Genomic DNA, 16,855 nt, shown 5'->3' with positions numbered 1-16,855 from the left:
AACTTTCACCTTTTATTTTTTTCCCCTGGGACACCTGTTTCTCAAGACCCTGTTTGTCCAGGGCATGTGATAAAGAGGCAGGGGATGAGAAAGAAAGCCTTTCAGCCATCAGTAGATGAGCCTCTTTTTGTCTGTGAAAGAAAAACCTTTTGTTCATTGTTCTTCAAATACGAGTATGGCCACAGGATATCAGTGAAGAAATTATTAAAACTTCCAGCCTAAAACTAACCCCTAAATTTTATAACCTAGAACTGGAGCCTAGTCAGCAAGACATAACTTAACACTGTGATATAATTGCTGTGAAATATAGTTTTTTTAATCAATGGGATAGCAAGATACCGATAAATTATGTTCTGACTGGCAGTGTTACAATCCTGCTGCTCCATGATGAGCTGCTCCATGAGCACATTTTAAAAAATGTAAATGCCTGTCTGATAAGGAGTCCCGAATATGGAAAGTCTTACTTAAAAGCAAGTCAACACAGTAGAGAACAGAAGAAATTTGTGTGTAAGAGAAGCAGCAGCATTCTTGTTCTGATGGGATGTATCCAATTAGGGAAACAAAGTAGCAGAGATGTGATGTCTCTGACTTTGGAGCAGGATCTGTCATGATGCCAGGGTCTGTCCTTGCCCAGCTGGTCATAGGCTAAGGTCCAAACATGCTGAGAGCCAATGTGAAACATAAATCACGTGGAGGTGTCTGAGACAGCTGTTCTTCTAAATGTTGTGAGAGTTAGCATGATAATCCACACATGGAGATCTTGGTATCCAGGGCTTATAAGTAGTTGGAGTAATACTGTGAATATTTTACTCTGTGCTGTCTACTGAAAGCAGGGAGCACTGCTCGTTTTTGCCGTAGTTAAACTACACTGCTTGTATGGAAAGAGGGGATTATTGTGCACACAAAGAAGAAAATGAATGCTGTTTGTGTCTTCAAATTCCATGGTAGTAAAGAGTCAACCTCCGTATTTTAATTAGATAACCAGTACATGGAAGTAGCACTGAAGACATTCTCCTCCTCTCTTGGCAGGCAACCTTGGTTTTATGGCTGGGGCTTTAATCTTCCACGAGGCCAAGCACTATTAGAGAAATGGAACCTTATTCCAGATGGAATAGATATTCTTATAACACATGGACCACCTCTCGGTAAGAAAATAATAGTATCTTAGCTATATATTTCAGATGATTATATGGTAACTGATGGCTCTGCTTAGGAAAAGAGTGCAATCCTGACTTACAAAAGTCAAAAGCAACATGCATACTGACTTCAGCAGCACCAGAACTTCAGCTCAGGATTACCTGTGACATCTCTGCTCAATGGCAGCGAATTAGATAATGGCTTTAAAAATAAAATGTTAACACATAAAGCCATAATGAGCTTTACAAATATGCAGAGTCTAGTTTTCCTATGCACATCTCTAATCTGCCACTGGTGAAATTACTAGATTGAGAGCATGGAGCCTGTTTGAAGAGAAATGCAGGATTAGGATTTTTTTTTTTATCACTTTCTCTCTGACTTGCTACTGCATTCTCCCACCAACAAGTACCCAGAATCTCTTTTTTCCCTCATCATGCTGACTTGGTGCACCTTCTGCCTCACAAATCCAGATGCTCCCCATTTGCCTGTTCTTTGGACAGGATGGTTGAATTGCTTGTCTGTAATACAATTTGGCAACATGAACAGATCAAAAACAAATAGTTGTGCATTTTCTGTTATTATTAGTATAGATTATATAAAAGCTATGTATCTAAAAGAGATTTATTGTATTCCTAGAAAATTTTGACATTACCTTTGCTACAGAAATAATACAATCACACAAACTTGTCCAGATTCAGTAAAGGCTTAAGGCTTTTAAGCTTTTTTAAAACATATTTAACATATAACAGTCTATATTTAATGTGACTGTGTGTTTGACTCTTACTAATTTAATAAATGGACATGAACAAGAAGCATGTACTTCTTGTGTTCTGATGAGCCTTACTGTGTTTTGTGTGAAAAGAAGGCAGTTAGTTGCTTTAAACCTTTAGATTCCCCAATTTCCTGAAGCTAAAACCTTCATCTTCCACCCTTTCTTCTCTTTCAGAGCTTGGAGGAGAAAGTATCTCAAGGGTTTGTGTTTTGTTTTCTTTAGAAAGACATGTTTGCATTCCACTGCTCACTAATCCTGGGGGAAAGTAGTTCTTTGTGGGCAGAGTTTCTCACAGTTAGGGGTGTGTGTTTTGATTCTTCACCTAAGTGGAGGCTCATGCCATGCCATGGACTGATTTTAATATGAGCCTGCATTGTAAAAATGGATGTCAGAAAATAAGTGTTTCAGCCCCCAGATATCAGCTCCAAGCGATTGGTATGGGGGTAATCCCTGCTAGGGTCCAAGGCACAATGGTGTGTCTTTCATGTAGTTTTATTTATAAATCATATTTAAAACTTTTTCAGAAGCTTTTTCAGCACTTTGAAAACCTCTTTTAAAGTCAGATGACCAGCTGTAAAACAATCCAACCTTCAACTGACTGAAGATTCATTTGATATCTTATGTTGGAAAGTGGAGAGATTCAACCACCTTGCTGCTTTAGCCACCAGGCCTCTCCAGTAGCCTCAGGCATCAGCAGAAGGAAAAGGACTCCTAAAGAGCACTGCAGAGCTGGCACTCAACAGACAGACTTTAATAATAAATGTAATAGTAAATTTAATAATTGAAAAGTAAATTAATAATTGCAATAATTCTGAGGAAGTGCCACCCCCCTCCAGTGATTGTAATGGAGTAATGTGAATTCCCCCCATCTCCATGGCTCAGTATGTATTTGTGGGGTTTTTTTTCTTTTAATTGTAAATGTCTTCAATCATCCCCCAAGAATTTCCTCTTTTTTTTTTAGAAGTTCCTGTTTCTTTGTCTCTCTCTTATTGATGCATTAATAGATGGCTCAAGCACAGAACCCTCTGCCAGAGGGCAGGAGCTCTTGGTCTTCCTGACACCCATGGCAACAAATATATGACACTTCAAAGAACTTGGCACTCTGCTTAACTTACAGAACCACCTCATTGTGCAGCTCTGTCCACAGATCCTTTGGGAGACAGGATCCTTCTAACCCCCCCAGCCAATTATTTTAACCAGAAAGCTGATTCCTGTTGTTCTGATCTTGGAGCTCAGACCTCACTAGAGTTGTTCCTAACGACCATAAACAGCAATCAGTTGCAGCAATCTCTGCAAACTCTGGGGTTTTTTTCTCCAGCATGGCTTCCTAAATTCATCCCATCATCCATTTTCTGTGCTGCTCTCTGATTCCCTCAATTCAAGAGTGTGTATCTTCCTGAATTAAATGATACAACATTGTTACATAGATTTGAAATGGTCAGATTTAGATGCAGAAACACTACAAAGAGTTAATGAATTTTTTTTTTTCATTTAGCCATGTAACAAAAATCCAAGTAATTTTTCTCTTCTGGTTTAGAGTAGGGCTTTGGGATGAAATTAGGGCAGGCATAGATGGGAGGTTCATACAGAATGGGAACAAAAAGAGGTTAAAACAGCTATTTTGGACCATTTTATTAGGTACATGTTTATTATTATTAACAAAGATATGCAATGTATTTCATAGCTTATGAAATACAGGATTTGTGATTATGGGATCAGTGTTCATGCTCATTTCCATATCAGCATATTTTTGTTTCCTAAAGATCTCCATTTATGATTATTTTATTTCTCTTCCAAAAGTTCACATTCTTTTCTTTGTTTTTAATTTAATTTCACCTTTAAGTCTTCATTTGCTGCTGTCTGCTTGATAGTCTGTGACAAAGATTTATACTTTCCTGACAGCTGCAGAAACCTGTTTCAAGTAACCAAACATTAAAAAAACTCTAAGATGAACTCTAATTGTTAGCTAGGTGTAATCAATTATTCTTAGTCTGTGTAGTCAGGTGTACATAATAAGCTACAAACATATGGGGAGGCTTCAGAAGGGTGATAATGCATGTAAACAAAAACATGTTCAACATAAATAATGCTTAATTTAATGGAGAAGTTAATTTTATGGATTTTTGTTTGTGAAGTTTTTGAAGTGGAAATACTTTTGGCTTTATGTTCACTTCAGACATTTTGACAATTAACTGTTTCAAATCATTGGAGTAATAAAACCTATGGCTATAATATGTTTACTCTGAAAAAAAACCCCAAACATGACTTTATTCCAGAGGAATTGCTGGCCTTACTTTGACATCATAAGTACTGGTTTTTTTCTGGTGAATTTTGACCTCCCTTCAATGGCACATGTGTATTCAGCAGGAGTGAGCATTGCTCAGCCTGGCTGTAGTTCAGCAGGACTTTCTTTTTCCACTTTCCCTGACAGGTGCAAATCAGCAAACAGCACCTTCAGGTCTTTGACCATGATCAGAACTTCCTCTTTTTGGCACTTAGGATGCCTCATTCCCAGCTTTTTTTTTTTCCTGAAAATTGAACTTAGCTCTCTGAGTAGTTATGAAACAAGTGCAAGCTTTTGCCATTTTGCTAAAACCTCACGGTTTACTGAGCCCAGTTTTCAAGCACTGCCAGCTAAAGAGGTATTTCTCAATATGTGAACCTACCCTGAAGCTCTAGCAAATCTGAGAGCTTTTCCAAGAGCTTGAATACCACACTTCTGGTCTTTTAAACCAGTTGGTTGGCTTAGCCATGCTTGAGTGGACATCAAAAGTAAATGTATGAAAACCAGGTCCAGGCTCTGTACCTCTGGCTAAAAGCACAATATATTCACACTACTGCAGAAAATCCAAGAGATGCAAAGCTATGACAGGCTTGCAGGGAAAATGTCAGAACAACAAAATAAAACCAGGAAGATTTTATCTTCTAGGTTTCCAAATCTGAGCCTGATGAAAATGACTGAACAATAGAGAGAAAACAGATTGATTGGTGCAAACACTCCAATACAACATCTACCTTATACTACTACTTGGAAAGAAACATGGACTTCAGTTGGCAGTAAACTTCCCCCTGCAGTATTTTTAGACAAAGAGGCAAGTTGATGTAACATTTCTGTCTATTTTCATAAGAAATACATTTTTACACAATTTTTGTGCAAGTAAATGCAGCACTTAAATACATCTTCTGCAAAAGGCCTGAGTTTCTCTTCCTGTCTGAGATCCATCAGTTTGGGGAAGTGGGGCTTGCTGTGCCATGAAGTGGTTTAACTCAAGGATGTCACTTTTTGGGCATGTAGTGGATTCCTCACCTGAGCTCTGCTACTGTAGGATTCAATGTGGTAACAATAGAGTTATAGTATTGGCAGCAAAGGTTCCATTATGTTGGTCCCAGTGTTCAATCTAAAAAAGTAAGTCCCAGGACTGGTCTTAAATAGTTAAATGTTCTTTTAAATTCTTTAGAGGCTCCCTTTGGATTTACTGCACTTTACACTTCATTCTCTTCAGGAAGAAAAAGGGGTAAAGCATTGAGTTATCCCATTAACAACAGTGCAAAAAAATGATTTGATTGTAATTATTTTTATTCTTCGAAAAAAACTGGAAAGAGTTATCACAGTCCTTTTTATCCAGATGAGCTTTTATGGTTTTCCACCAGTATATTTCTTTCCTTTTCTGCATACAAAGGCGGACACAGTTTTTGCCATTACAGTTCTTCTGTGGCTGTTTGTAAAAAGCCATGAGACATGAAATCTCAAAAATGCACAGCTGTGTGGATTACCTGTCTTCTCTTAAAGCTTTCATTTCTTTTCCAAAGGATTTCTAGACTGGGTTCCTAAGAAAATGCAACGAGTAGGATGTGTTGAACTGCTGAACACAGTCCAGAGACGAATACAGCCAAGACTTCATGTTTTTGGACATATCCATGAAGGTCAGAGCACATTTCTTTTTATATATGTATGTTTTTAGAAATGGCAAACAGAGAAGTCTTAACCAGCGTGTTCAAATTTGAATGTCTGAACTGAAGCACTTCTTGAATTCAGATACGTATTTAGCTGCATATGTAGAGGTGAGATTGGCTGATATCCACATGTCAATACTTGTACTTGAGTTTATCTTTCATTTTATACATTTATAAAACAGCATCATGTTTCTTCTTTCACAGGGTTGATTACTGTAAATTTTAAAATAAGAACACAAGTCCAGTAGTTACAAAAGTGACTAAATATTAGGATGGAGGGATTTTTTTTTCCTCAGCAGAATCTGTGCTTCACAATAATTCATGTAAGATCTCTGTGTGTCAACTTCTGTGCTTGTAAAACGGGTAGGAATGTTTTGAGGGGTTCTTCTAAGGCTTGATCTTCAAGATTGTACAATAACCGTTGTCTCTCCCCATCAGAATGTATATGAAGCTGAAGTCAAGAGGGGTATCACCACTGATTGGTGTAGAAATTCCAAGATACTTATGGATGCATTTGGTTGCTTTGACAGGGGAAACATTTTGTGCTCAGACAAAACAAGTGGTTCTATTGACTATTTGATATTTAACTGGAAAAAAAAAAAAAAGAGTTCCCTTTGTACAAGCCAAGTAAATGGTGACAGATATGCTGTGCTGAAGTCAGTGACAGCAGGAGTTCATCTCCAGGCAAAGGGAAAGGTAGATGCTGCCTGTCCTGTTCACAAAGCAAGGCAGCAAGACTTCAAGCAGTGCAGCCACCCCAGGCAGAAAGCAGTGGGCTGTGCAGGAGTGAACCATTGGCATGTACGTGTGCATTATCAGCTGATCCATCTTTGGCAGTGTTAACTTACTGGCAAGAAAATGTACTCCTCAGCTGCCAGTTTTCTGCTTCTGGGACTGCTCCAGCCTTTGCTGTAGGATCTCTGTGAGTCTCAGCAGTGCAGAGATGGAAAAACTGGAGGAGCTGGCATTCAGATACTTCTGGTTTTATGAAGAACCCTTCTTAAGATATCCCTCTCTCACTTGATGCTGGAGGTTTTCACCACAGGACATTAGAAGTGACATGGCTGATGGTGTAAAATTAATGGATAAGATATTCAGATCATTATTTTATAGCTCAAGGATTAGGTTAATTCTCCTCGTATGTCTCATCTGCAGTGACCTGTTAATGCCTGGTTAACGTCCAAAGTGCTGTTAAATCACAAAGTAAACAAATAATGCTGTTAGAGCAGTCTTTGATATTCCAACCAAGAGAGCTGGTGAATACAGTTCAAACTCATTGTAATTTCTGAAATTATAAGCCAAGAGGGTTGCAGGGGATATAAGCAAACAGCAAGCCTTGAAGCTTCAGGCAGGTAAACAAAATCACATCTGCTAAAACCAAGTCCAACTTTGGCTCTCAAGGAAAGAGAATGGCACCTCCATAGAATAGTAAATCCTGTGAATTAATGTAGTTGGCACAGTAGGTATCAAAACACAGAAACAAGGTACTCTTGTTAACTATCATAATTTAGAGAAAACAAATGGGAAACTGCAGAGCCTGTTTTTCAGTGGGATGCTAAAACTCTGCAGAGGAGAATTCCCATTGCAGGCAGCCTGTGCAAATGAAGCTGCACTTTGTAGACAGAAAGCATGATTTGAACAGATGAGTTCTTCCTTGGAGTGAGCATAGCTACATCTGCAGCAGTCATTTACTGAACATCTGGGAGGAAGAGGTACTTATAAGAGATGTTTATTCCCTATTCCCTCTCTGCACTACCATGTCTGCCAAAAAATCCCTCTGCACATGGGCTTGCTGCTGATGCACCCATGGAAGGGACAAGCAGCATGGCAGGAGCTCTGGCTAAAAATCTGTTTTTTCCAGTATAGCCAGTACTCTGCTGAGGCCATGTCCAAGGAAACTCTGCTGGCAGTGGGACAGGAGTGAAAGCTGCAGCATTAGGAATCTTGCTGCAAAAGGAAGTGTCTGGTCTCTTCAAATGTGTAGCCAAGGAGACAGAAAGTCCTAGCCGCGGTGCTGACTGTCCTCCGTGCATTTTATGTTTTCCTCTGAACAGTCGTTCTGTGGCAAACAGAAAGGGATTTAAAGAAATTCCTGTGACAGGAACCTGACAAAGTTTTCTTCCCTCCCTGGGCCCTAATTATAGTGTAGTCTTTCCGTGGAAGGTGCAGGAGGCCCCGCATTATTCAAGGTGTTTTAAGGAACCAAAAAGAAAGGAATTTGGCTACTGTTTCTTTGTTTGCAAATTATGCAATTTTCAGTGCTGTGAAAGTCACAAAATTGCATTCAGAGAAAGCATAGGGTTCTCAGTGCCTAGGGTTTGAATAGCTAGAACTTAGTGTGTATATAGTAATGAATACATTTCACTATTAACTTTATGAAAGGTGAGATTGAATCTTAGTACAAATGCTTTCTACCAGGTAATTTCCCCAAAATAATGTATTTCTGATGATGAATGCAGTTCTTCATATTGATCATAATATTTCAGTGAAAGTTTCCAACATTAGGCTTTCATATAGTCAAACTTATGGTTTTTTTAAGTGATTCATTAAAAGATTTTTGACAACGGAGAGTGTGTCTTCTTTTTCATAACATCAAGGCTGTCAAAGGGCTTCTTCTTCACTTTCTGAAACAGCATTTCACCGTACTTCTACAGGAAGTACAGCTGAAAATTTGGTTTTCTGCAGATTTAACTTTGGAATTGTTTGCCTTGGGTGTCTAGCCAGATATGAGACGTAGCTGAAGCTTTTTCACCACTGGTGAGACACATAGATGTGTGTCTTCGCCTGTGGAAATGTTCTGATTTTTTAGGGTGTGAATTCACCTTGTCTGTTAGCCAATGCATTCAGTAATAAAGCCATTTTTTCTCAGCCTGGGCAGGCATTTTAGTGTCTTTCCATCAAGTTTGGTCAACAAGTTCAAAGACATAGCAAGAAGAGGTTCCTACTAGGCAAATCCTGCCCTGATGCACATGCACACGTACTTGCTTTAGTCAAGCAATGCTTTTTCTTCATTGGTTTCTTAAAGGATGTTCAACACAGGGCAGGAAAAAAAAGTGGGAAGATTAAAATTGCCCAAAGTTTGCTGCACTGATGACTGCAAGCCTAAATGATCAGAAGCATCCTTTCCAAAACTAAAAAGGTTTTAAGAGAAAAATCTCTGCAGAGAGAAGTATCTGTCTTTCTAAGGTGGTTTAGTGTGCTGGCTGCCAGAGATAATAGCCATCAGCTACTGAGGACCCATTTTGCTTTTCTTACACAATAAAAAAATTATTCTATAGGACAAAGATGGTATTGATTCAGTGAACATTTATGTTTTGCACAAAGATAATTTTTAAATTCCTTCTGAGTAATAAAAAATGTGGCCCTTATCATTGTGTGATAAAGGGAATTAAAAATGAAAGAAGATAATAAGGAATAATGAAAGTAACCAGAATTTTTCTTCCTTTTTAGGTTATGGTGTGATGGCTGATGGAACCACCACTTACGTGAATGCATCTGTGTGCACTGTGAATTACCAGCCACTTAATCCGCCTATAGTTATTGACTTACCTACTCCAAGGAACACATGATTATAATGAGGATTCAAAGTTCTACCCAACACATAAGCAACTTTATATTGCTGGCTGAGAATCCCAGTAGGGAACCATTCAACAAAAAAAGCAAAATTCTTCTTTTTTACCCTGCTAGCTGTTCACAGATAAATTTAGAGTAACAAAAGTGGACAAGGAAGAAAGACATTTTGGTGCCAGAACCAGATTAAAGACTAACATTTCACCATTAAAATGTTTGTGAACACAGAAAAATGACTGCATTCCATATACATACATACACATATATATATATATATATATATATATATATATATATATATATACACACACACACACACATATATATATATATATATATATATTTATCTCTAGTAGGGGCCTTTGTACATACCGTATACTGGACTTATTAAAAGAACAATGTCTTTCAAAGAAGTGTTTCTTTAAGAAAGTTTGCAGTTTAAACGTAAGTGTTTAGACTAGGATTTCCTCATTTCAGATGTTTTTCAGTGAGCTTTTGGTAAATAAAAATGATGGTAAAGATGTTTTCCCATAATCAACATGGCAAATATAAAAGATGGTGCACAAATGACCAGTCACATGAGGAAAGCTATTTCTCCAAGTCCTCCAGGTCTAAGTCTTTGCATCTATTCAAAACCAATGCAATACAGGCCCTAATTCACTGTACTGAAATGAAGTTTTACTACATCTGGCATTATAGATGTCAAGGGAAATGGTGCACATTGCCAGCATGCTGTAAACAGCTCAACATTTAAGAAGGGAGACTGTGTAAAATGCAGTATAAACTCAGGAATTTGTAAGCTGGCCTCACCTGTTTAAAAAAAAAAAAAAGATGACATTTCCCTTTTAAGGAAAAAAAAGAAGAAAAAAAGAAGAAAAAATATAACTGTGTTTTCATATGGTAAAATGAGATGTTATTGTATTTAAGGAAAAAAGAAAGAAAAAGAACCTGCAAAGAGCCCACCCAATGATTAGTAATGGTATTTTAAATAAAACCTACTGGGACCATTGGTTTAAAAACTGCTAATGGGACATGCAGCCAATTATGAGATTACTGGTTTGAATTTGGCCCTGGGCAAGAGTGGTTAAATGTCATTGTGATAATTTTGTCCTTGGGAAACATGGATGTCAAGGGGAAGGTATCAACCCAAGGTGTAGTTCAAGCACTCCCTTTTGGGTGGCTGTGGGTACACACCAAAGTGTGCAGAGCAGAGGTCACCTCAGGGGACCTGGTACTGCTGTTTGCCCACTCATGGACACTGCTGAGAGAGGCTCAGCACAAACCCAGTAGAAACCCACCTGTTGTGTTGCTTTTGGGAGCAGGCAAAGCAGGGGATGTGTCAGGAGCTGGCTGGGATGGTCCACAGCCACAGTACTGCCCGTGCAGCTCTCCTGCAGTGCTAGCAGAGGTATTGAAGCTGCTGGGATTTCAGTCCTGTCCTAGGTAGAAGCTTAAGAATTGATTACAAAGCCACTAAAAAAAACCCAGGGCTTCAGACATGTCCTGCAAGAAAATGTATTTCTGCCTTGAACTAACAAACATGTCCTTTTGACTTGATGGAGATAATTTAACTGCTGTATTCTGAATGTGGGCAGAACTTGGGGCTGACAGCATCTAGGCATTATCTTGTTCACAGACATTGGGCACAACACAGCACTGCCAGTTCAGAGCTGGTTGCAGATCTGTGCATAGCCCACACCTGCACACATGCATTGGAGAATTGTGTGTGTTACATGGATGTAAATGTGAGTTTTACGTAGCAGCTGCATGTACATTATACAAATAATTTACAATACCTGTGTTGCCAAATCAGGCCATGTGAGCCTCAACTCTGGGCAAGGTGAGCACAAACTCTGCTTTTCACTGGCTTCCCACGTGCAGCAGCTCTTCCAGGTGCTGCCTGGAGCCGAGATATTCAGGCCCAGTAACTGATTCATGCTGTGGACCCACAAGAAACCACTAGACCCCCAGAAAACATGACAAGTCACAGGTCTGTAATTTCTGGTAATCTGTTGGGTGACTGTGTGTCTAAAGTAATGTGCTGGTTTTTTTTTAACTGAAAATGAAATCCAAAACAATAGGTGACATCTGAAACTGGTTTTTGGGGGAGTGGTTCACAAGTGCATGAGCAGTCTGCCATTAATTCAGATGGGGCCACTTTTGTCAGAACTACTGGTGTAGAAATTTCAGGATCAGCTTATAAATCAGTAAGAACTGAAAATCATAGCTGAATATGAACTCCTGTCATCATTGGGAAGATGAACAATAGCATGTAGTTAGAATAAAAGTGGGTTATCTAGTCACAACTCAAGTGGTCTACAAAAAATGTGGCAGGAAATTGGCTGTATGTTAAAGTCTGAAATGTTTACATTTGCTCATGGCACTTAAATGTTAAAGTGAAGGGAAGAGGTCCTTTTATTAGCCTCAGCAAAATTTCTATGTCAACCATAAAATATTCTCTTAAAAATAATTTTTCCTAAGGTATCTTCCAAATACTGTGTATTTTTATGTGGAAAGGATATTAAAGCAACTGTTACTTCAAAATATCATTTAAAGTCCTTGAGGTATGAAAGCTTAAAGATTATTTAATCATTTTGGCATAACTTGAGTGTTGTAATTTTTGGTCAAGCATGTTAGATGAATAAAGTCTTAAAAAAAACAAAACAACACACAACAAAAAATAAGGTCTCTTAATGTGCAGCTCATGTGATCAGCTCCATGTTGGAATGCCTGCCATATTCTCCAGGTGTAGGAGCCAGGCTGTGGGACATTAAAGTTTTTATGGAGGGGGGTCAGCAGAGGGTGCCCTGCTCTGCCCCCCAGCTTCCAGCCACCACATCTCCTGCAGAGGGTAACAAGCCTGAGGTTTGGGTTGCAGAGAGATGGGAAAACAGCAACCGCTGCCTGTAATGGATGTATTTTGGTGGGACAGTGTGCCAGGTGTGCCTGAGAGGCAGAGAAAAGCTACCATGAGAGTGCTGCAGCACAGCTCTGGAGAGGTCAAGAACTGGGATGCCATCCTTTGGGAATGGGCAGCAGTTGGGGGATGAGTTCCTCATCTGATTTGGGTGTCAGGACACATTTTCACAGAGAGGGAGTTTAAGGCCAGGTGAATATTTTTATTTTATTTGTGGGCACAGAAAGACCTGAGTTCCTGATCTACCTCAGATAAGGGAGGCCCTGAAAAGGAAGATTTCCACAAATCCAGCTGTGCAGTTGTCAGCTCTATTTAAATTTGGGATGACCTCTCAAGTAATTTCCTGACACAGCAGGTGGGAAGGTGCTCTGGTCTGGTCTGGTGCAGGAGGGAGCCAAAGGAGGTAAGAAGTGGTTTGTCTTTCCAGTCACTGACTGCTGCCTACAGTCAATACAAATACTTTAGAGGAAGGAGGAATGATCATCCCTTAGAAGGCAATTTTTGTAATAATCTGCCCATGGGGACCTTTGCCCCCATCCCATTTATTGCTGTTTGTGTGAAAATTTCTCTCTTAAAAGCTATATTATTGCTTTCTGCTCAAGTAACTCACACAGAGCAAATATAACTGCAAATGGTCTTTCCTTTCAGGTACATTCTTGTCCCTTTCTTGCAAGTCTCTCTGCATCTGCAATTTTAGTGATATTTTGGAACAGGGACCACCATGGATGATTATGCAGAGTGCATTAGAACAACAGTATTTCTCTTATCCTTGAATGTGTGCTGCTGCTTGGGTTTATTGACTGTCCCTTTGTTCTCTTTTTATGTACAAAGTGAAAATAGGAGTACTTATACGCACCTCTTTTGTGCCATTTGTTATTTTGTATATTGGCCATTATGTTGCTTTTTACTCACTTCATCTAGAAATTAAAATTATTTCAATTCTAGCTAGACTCTATTCCTAACTTCCTTACTTTCCCGTCTTGGAAATGCTCCCCTCCTGTCTTTTTTATGTGTAATTTGGGAGTTGGTGAGAGGCAGTAGTGCCAGAAGAGGACCTCCTCTTCCTTCCTATCTGACCATTTAGACACAGTTCTCTTCTACTTTCTCTCCTGAGTTTTATCCAATATCTTCATCTTCATTTTTTAAGGAGTTTTTGGGATAATAGCATGTATTTGTAACCCCCAATGGGCAGTTCACTGTGGTGAACTGCCCATGGCCCTAGCTTGGTTTTCTCTTCAAGAGGTGAGAACTGATCTGGACTTAGCACAACTGTTACCCCTTCCTCTCTGGGAGCCTTGCCCAGGCTGTGTCTGTGGTGGGGATCTTCTTGCCCCACTCTGGCCTGTTCCCCTGGCTTTGGTGATGCCCTTGGCAATCCTCATCATCCCTGGCTGGGATAAGGAACTGTGTGACATTTGTGCAGCCTTCATCCTACTTTTGAGGTTTTTGTTTCTTAGCTGCTGCCCAAACCATGACCCTTCTTTACCCCCCATGAACAGCTCTTCCACAAAGGTCTTATCAAAACCTTCACAATTATCTACACCAGTTATATCAGTGATAGCTCTTCTGGCCAATACTTTGATGTACAAAAGCTTTCAAATAGATTAAAGGAACAGGTTTTTCTTCTGCACAAATTGGTTGGCATTGTTTCCCCCAGCCCAGTGAAGTGTATTCCCTCTCCAGAGCATGATGGACTAAAACTGAGCAGAGCAATTAACCTCACCACATGTCACTGGGTCTTGTGCTCTGTGCCCTCACCCAGGGCCATGTGGGCCTGGTTAGTGGACAGATGCTTCCTGCCGTGGAAGAGCCCATTCTCTCCCTCAGAGCTCTGGTCTTGCCTTTGCATGGCCTCAGGGACAGGGGACAGCCATAGGAAACAACAACGAAGACAGGTTGGCTGTTTCCAGAACTCTCATTACATTTATCCTGTCATTCTCTGTGTTCTGAATGGGGTGAACCACTTGATCAGGGCCAGATGGGAAAATGCTGGTTGCTATATACATGTTGCAGTGGCTTATGGTAGAATGAAGCTTCAAAATCAAAGTAAGGGAAAAGCTTTTCCCAACCACATGAGCCGCCCAACACCTAGGAAAGGCTGGGGAGAATCAAAGGTGATGTTAAAGCACCCTCCTACTAGTGCAGCCCCAAGTGCCGCTTCGCCACTGCAGTTAGAGCCTGTCTGTGGGGGCTAGGGCTAGGCCAGCACACTGACAAGTGCAAATTGGGAATACTAGAAGATATCAAGATTGGTGGTACAAATCTCTCCACAGAGGCCACTGGAAGGGTGAGAAGGGGTCTCAAAGGGTGCTGTGATGCCCTCTCTCAATGAGTGCCCCCTTTCCACAGGGGAATGGATGTGTGTGTGCTGGTGGAGATGCTGCCTGTGGGGGGTGGGGCTGAAGCTGATGGAGGGGACTAGGGGACTCCATCTGTACCTCTGCAGGGCACAGAGCCAGGTGGCCACGGTATTGTGTGCTGTGAACTTCAGAGAGAGGCTTGTCCCTGCAGGGTTTCTCTTTCAGCCTGGTGGTGCTGCTGCTGTGCTGAAACACAAGGAACAGGAAGCAGCAAGGTCAGGTCCTGCATGGCCCTGCTCCTCTGGCATGCAGAGGAAGCCTTTGTGCAGACAGAGATACTGTCCTCTGTGCTCTGTAGTAACCCACAGTGCCAAATTTCAGGGTCTCCTGGCAACTTTACCTCCCACCATGATGACCTGGGCCAAATTTTCTAGAAATAAGAAAATGATACAGGATAAAGCAGTTTAATACAGGTAATTAAACCTGTATTTCTATTTCTTTCTAGTATTTTCTAACGCTGTTGCATGGCACAGCCATTCTGGTTGTGACTGTTATGTGCTATTTTAAAATGCTGTTTCACTGTGTCTGCTGCTCATTATGTTGCCTTTGTCACCAGCTCCTGTGCTTCCCATGGTCACTCCTGGTGGTCCCTGCCATTTCACAGCACTCATATTGGGGCTCCATGAGAAGCATCTCACCATGGACACCCCCACTCTGGATATCTCTTTGGAGCTTCCCAAGAGTGAGGGTCACCCATCCTGGCTGTGTTTTTGAGTCCACAGATGAAACTCAACACCTTCCCCAGCAGCATTAGCTCCAAAGACCTGCAACAGTCCAGGCGTGGTGTAGGAAAAGGAGACAGGTCCTTGTGCTTGAGATGAGCCTGGGGACAACTCCTGCCATTCAACCCAAGCCTCTCCAGGTGAGCCAGTAGCTGCATATGGGGTAGGTTCCCTCCACTGGCAAGGAAGAGCCCTGTCCTGGGGGGAATGAATACCAACACCAGACAGAGCAAGGGCAGAGCAGGACAGCAAGGTGAAGCATGGCAGGGTAGGTTAAGCCTCCAGGGAAAATGGCCCAGCAAAATCCACAGCATCGGAGTTTGTTCCATCAGTTGTGAAATGATACAAACATCTGGCTCCTCAATAACCTTGTAGCCTGGCCATGGTGCTTCCCACCCCTCATTCACACACCAGGGGATGCAGCACCTCTGCCCTTGCTTGCAGTGACACAGATCCTCTGTAGTGACATACATGGGAAAGGGAAAGCTGCCGTGGAGCCACCAAGGAGTCATGAGAAAGAACTGCTTCCAACCTGCTTCCCCATAACCTCAGCCTGTGCTCTCTGGATGCCCATCTCTGAACAGCGATGGTTCACCCTCGTGCCTTCAAAAGCACCTTCTTTCCCCACCTGTTCCAGCAGTGTAAACATAATTATCTTTATTGCTTATTCAGAAAGAAAGAAAAACTCTGAAGTGTTACCTATCCTGTTTGTTTCTGCAGAAACAAAGGGTTTAACAATAATTAATCGTGTATTAACATGGGGTCAAGAGACTTGTCAAAACTGCAGCTCTCGAGTGGTAAACAGAGCTCATGCAATTAGCAGTCCCCACTCTGAAAACGCTTGGATTGATTCATTGTTCTTTCTAACACCTAAGAAAGTCAGGGAAGTAATAAATCATGAAAATATAGACAAGGCACTCAGCAAATTATGATGAAGACACTTCATCAGCTGCCTGCAGCTCTGCATCAGTGTTTGCACTGGAGTCAACACTGAACTGGTTGCACACAGCTGGAGCCACCAGGCACTCACAAACACTGCAACAAACTCCAAAATTTTGTGCCCTCTTCTGAGTTAAAAGTAAGGGATTTCTTAACTGCTTTTAATCCAACTGCTACCAAGCTTATGCCATCCCTTAAAATAAAAGTACAAGAGCTTTTAGTGCCCAGATTTTAATTAGAATAGTAGGACTTCCTCTGCCATCTACAAGGCTATGTGGATGGAGGGGGAAAGGGTGCAGCTGCATTTGCTGGTCAGGACAGGTTCCTTCCATCTCTCCATGAACTCAGGATGCCACAGTGCAAGACACCTGTCTCTTCTGGATCCTGGACATGCTTTGTTAAAGCAGCCCCTTTTAACTTGGAAAAAAAAAAAACAAAAAAAAAAACAAAACCAAAACTTTAAAAATCAATATTTGCTAAAAGA

The 16,855-nt window shown here is 40.8% G+C and overlaps 1 protein-coding gene across 5 annotated transcripts in view; it reads left to right on the top strand.

Moving 5' to 3' along the window:
* Positions 1–9,709, top strand: part of MPPED1 (metallophosphoesterase domain containing 1) — a 57,425-nt gene extending 47,716 nt beyond the window's left edge. For all 5 annotated transcript variants that reach the window (XM_039720606.1, XM_039720593.1, XM_039720577.1 and 2 more), the window contains 3 exons: positions 1,030–1,145; positions 5,720–5,833; positions 9,314–9,709. In XM_039720606.1, coding sequence (XP_039576540.1) covers positions 1,030–1,145; positions 5,720–5,833; positions 9,314–9,432 — 349 coding nt within the window. In that variant the 3' untranslated portion in view covers positions 9,433–9,709. The remainder of the gene's footprint in view (positions 1–1,029; positions 1,146–5,719; positions 5,834–9,313) is intronic.
* Positions 9,710–16,855: the final 7,146 nt, after the last annotated feature.

The sequence above is a fragment of the Passer montanus genome, unplaced genomic scaffold, assembly GCF_014805655.1.
Source record: "Passer montanus isolate IOZ18808 unplaced genomic scaffold, ASM1480565v1 scaffold106, whole genome shotgun sequence".
Lineage (NCBI taxonomy): Eukaryota > Metazoa > Chordata > Aves > Passeriformes > Passeridae > Passer > Passer montanus.
Note: the sequence above shows the minus strand (reverse complement) of the source record. Positions and strands in the feature narration are given on the sequence as shown.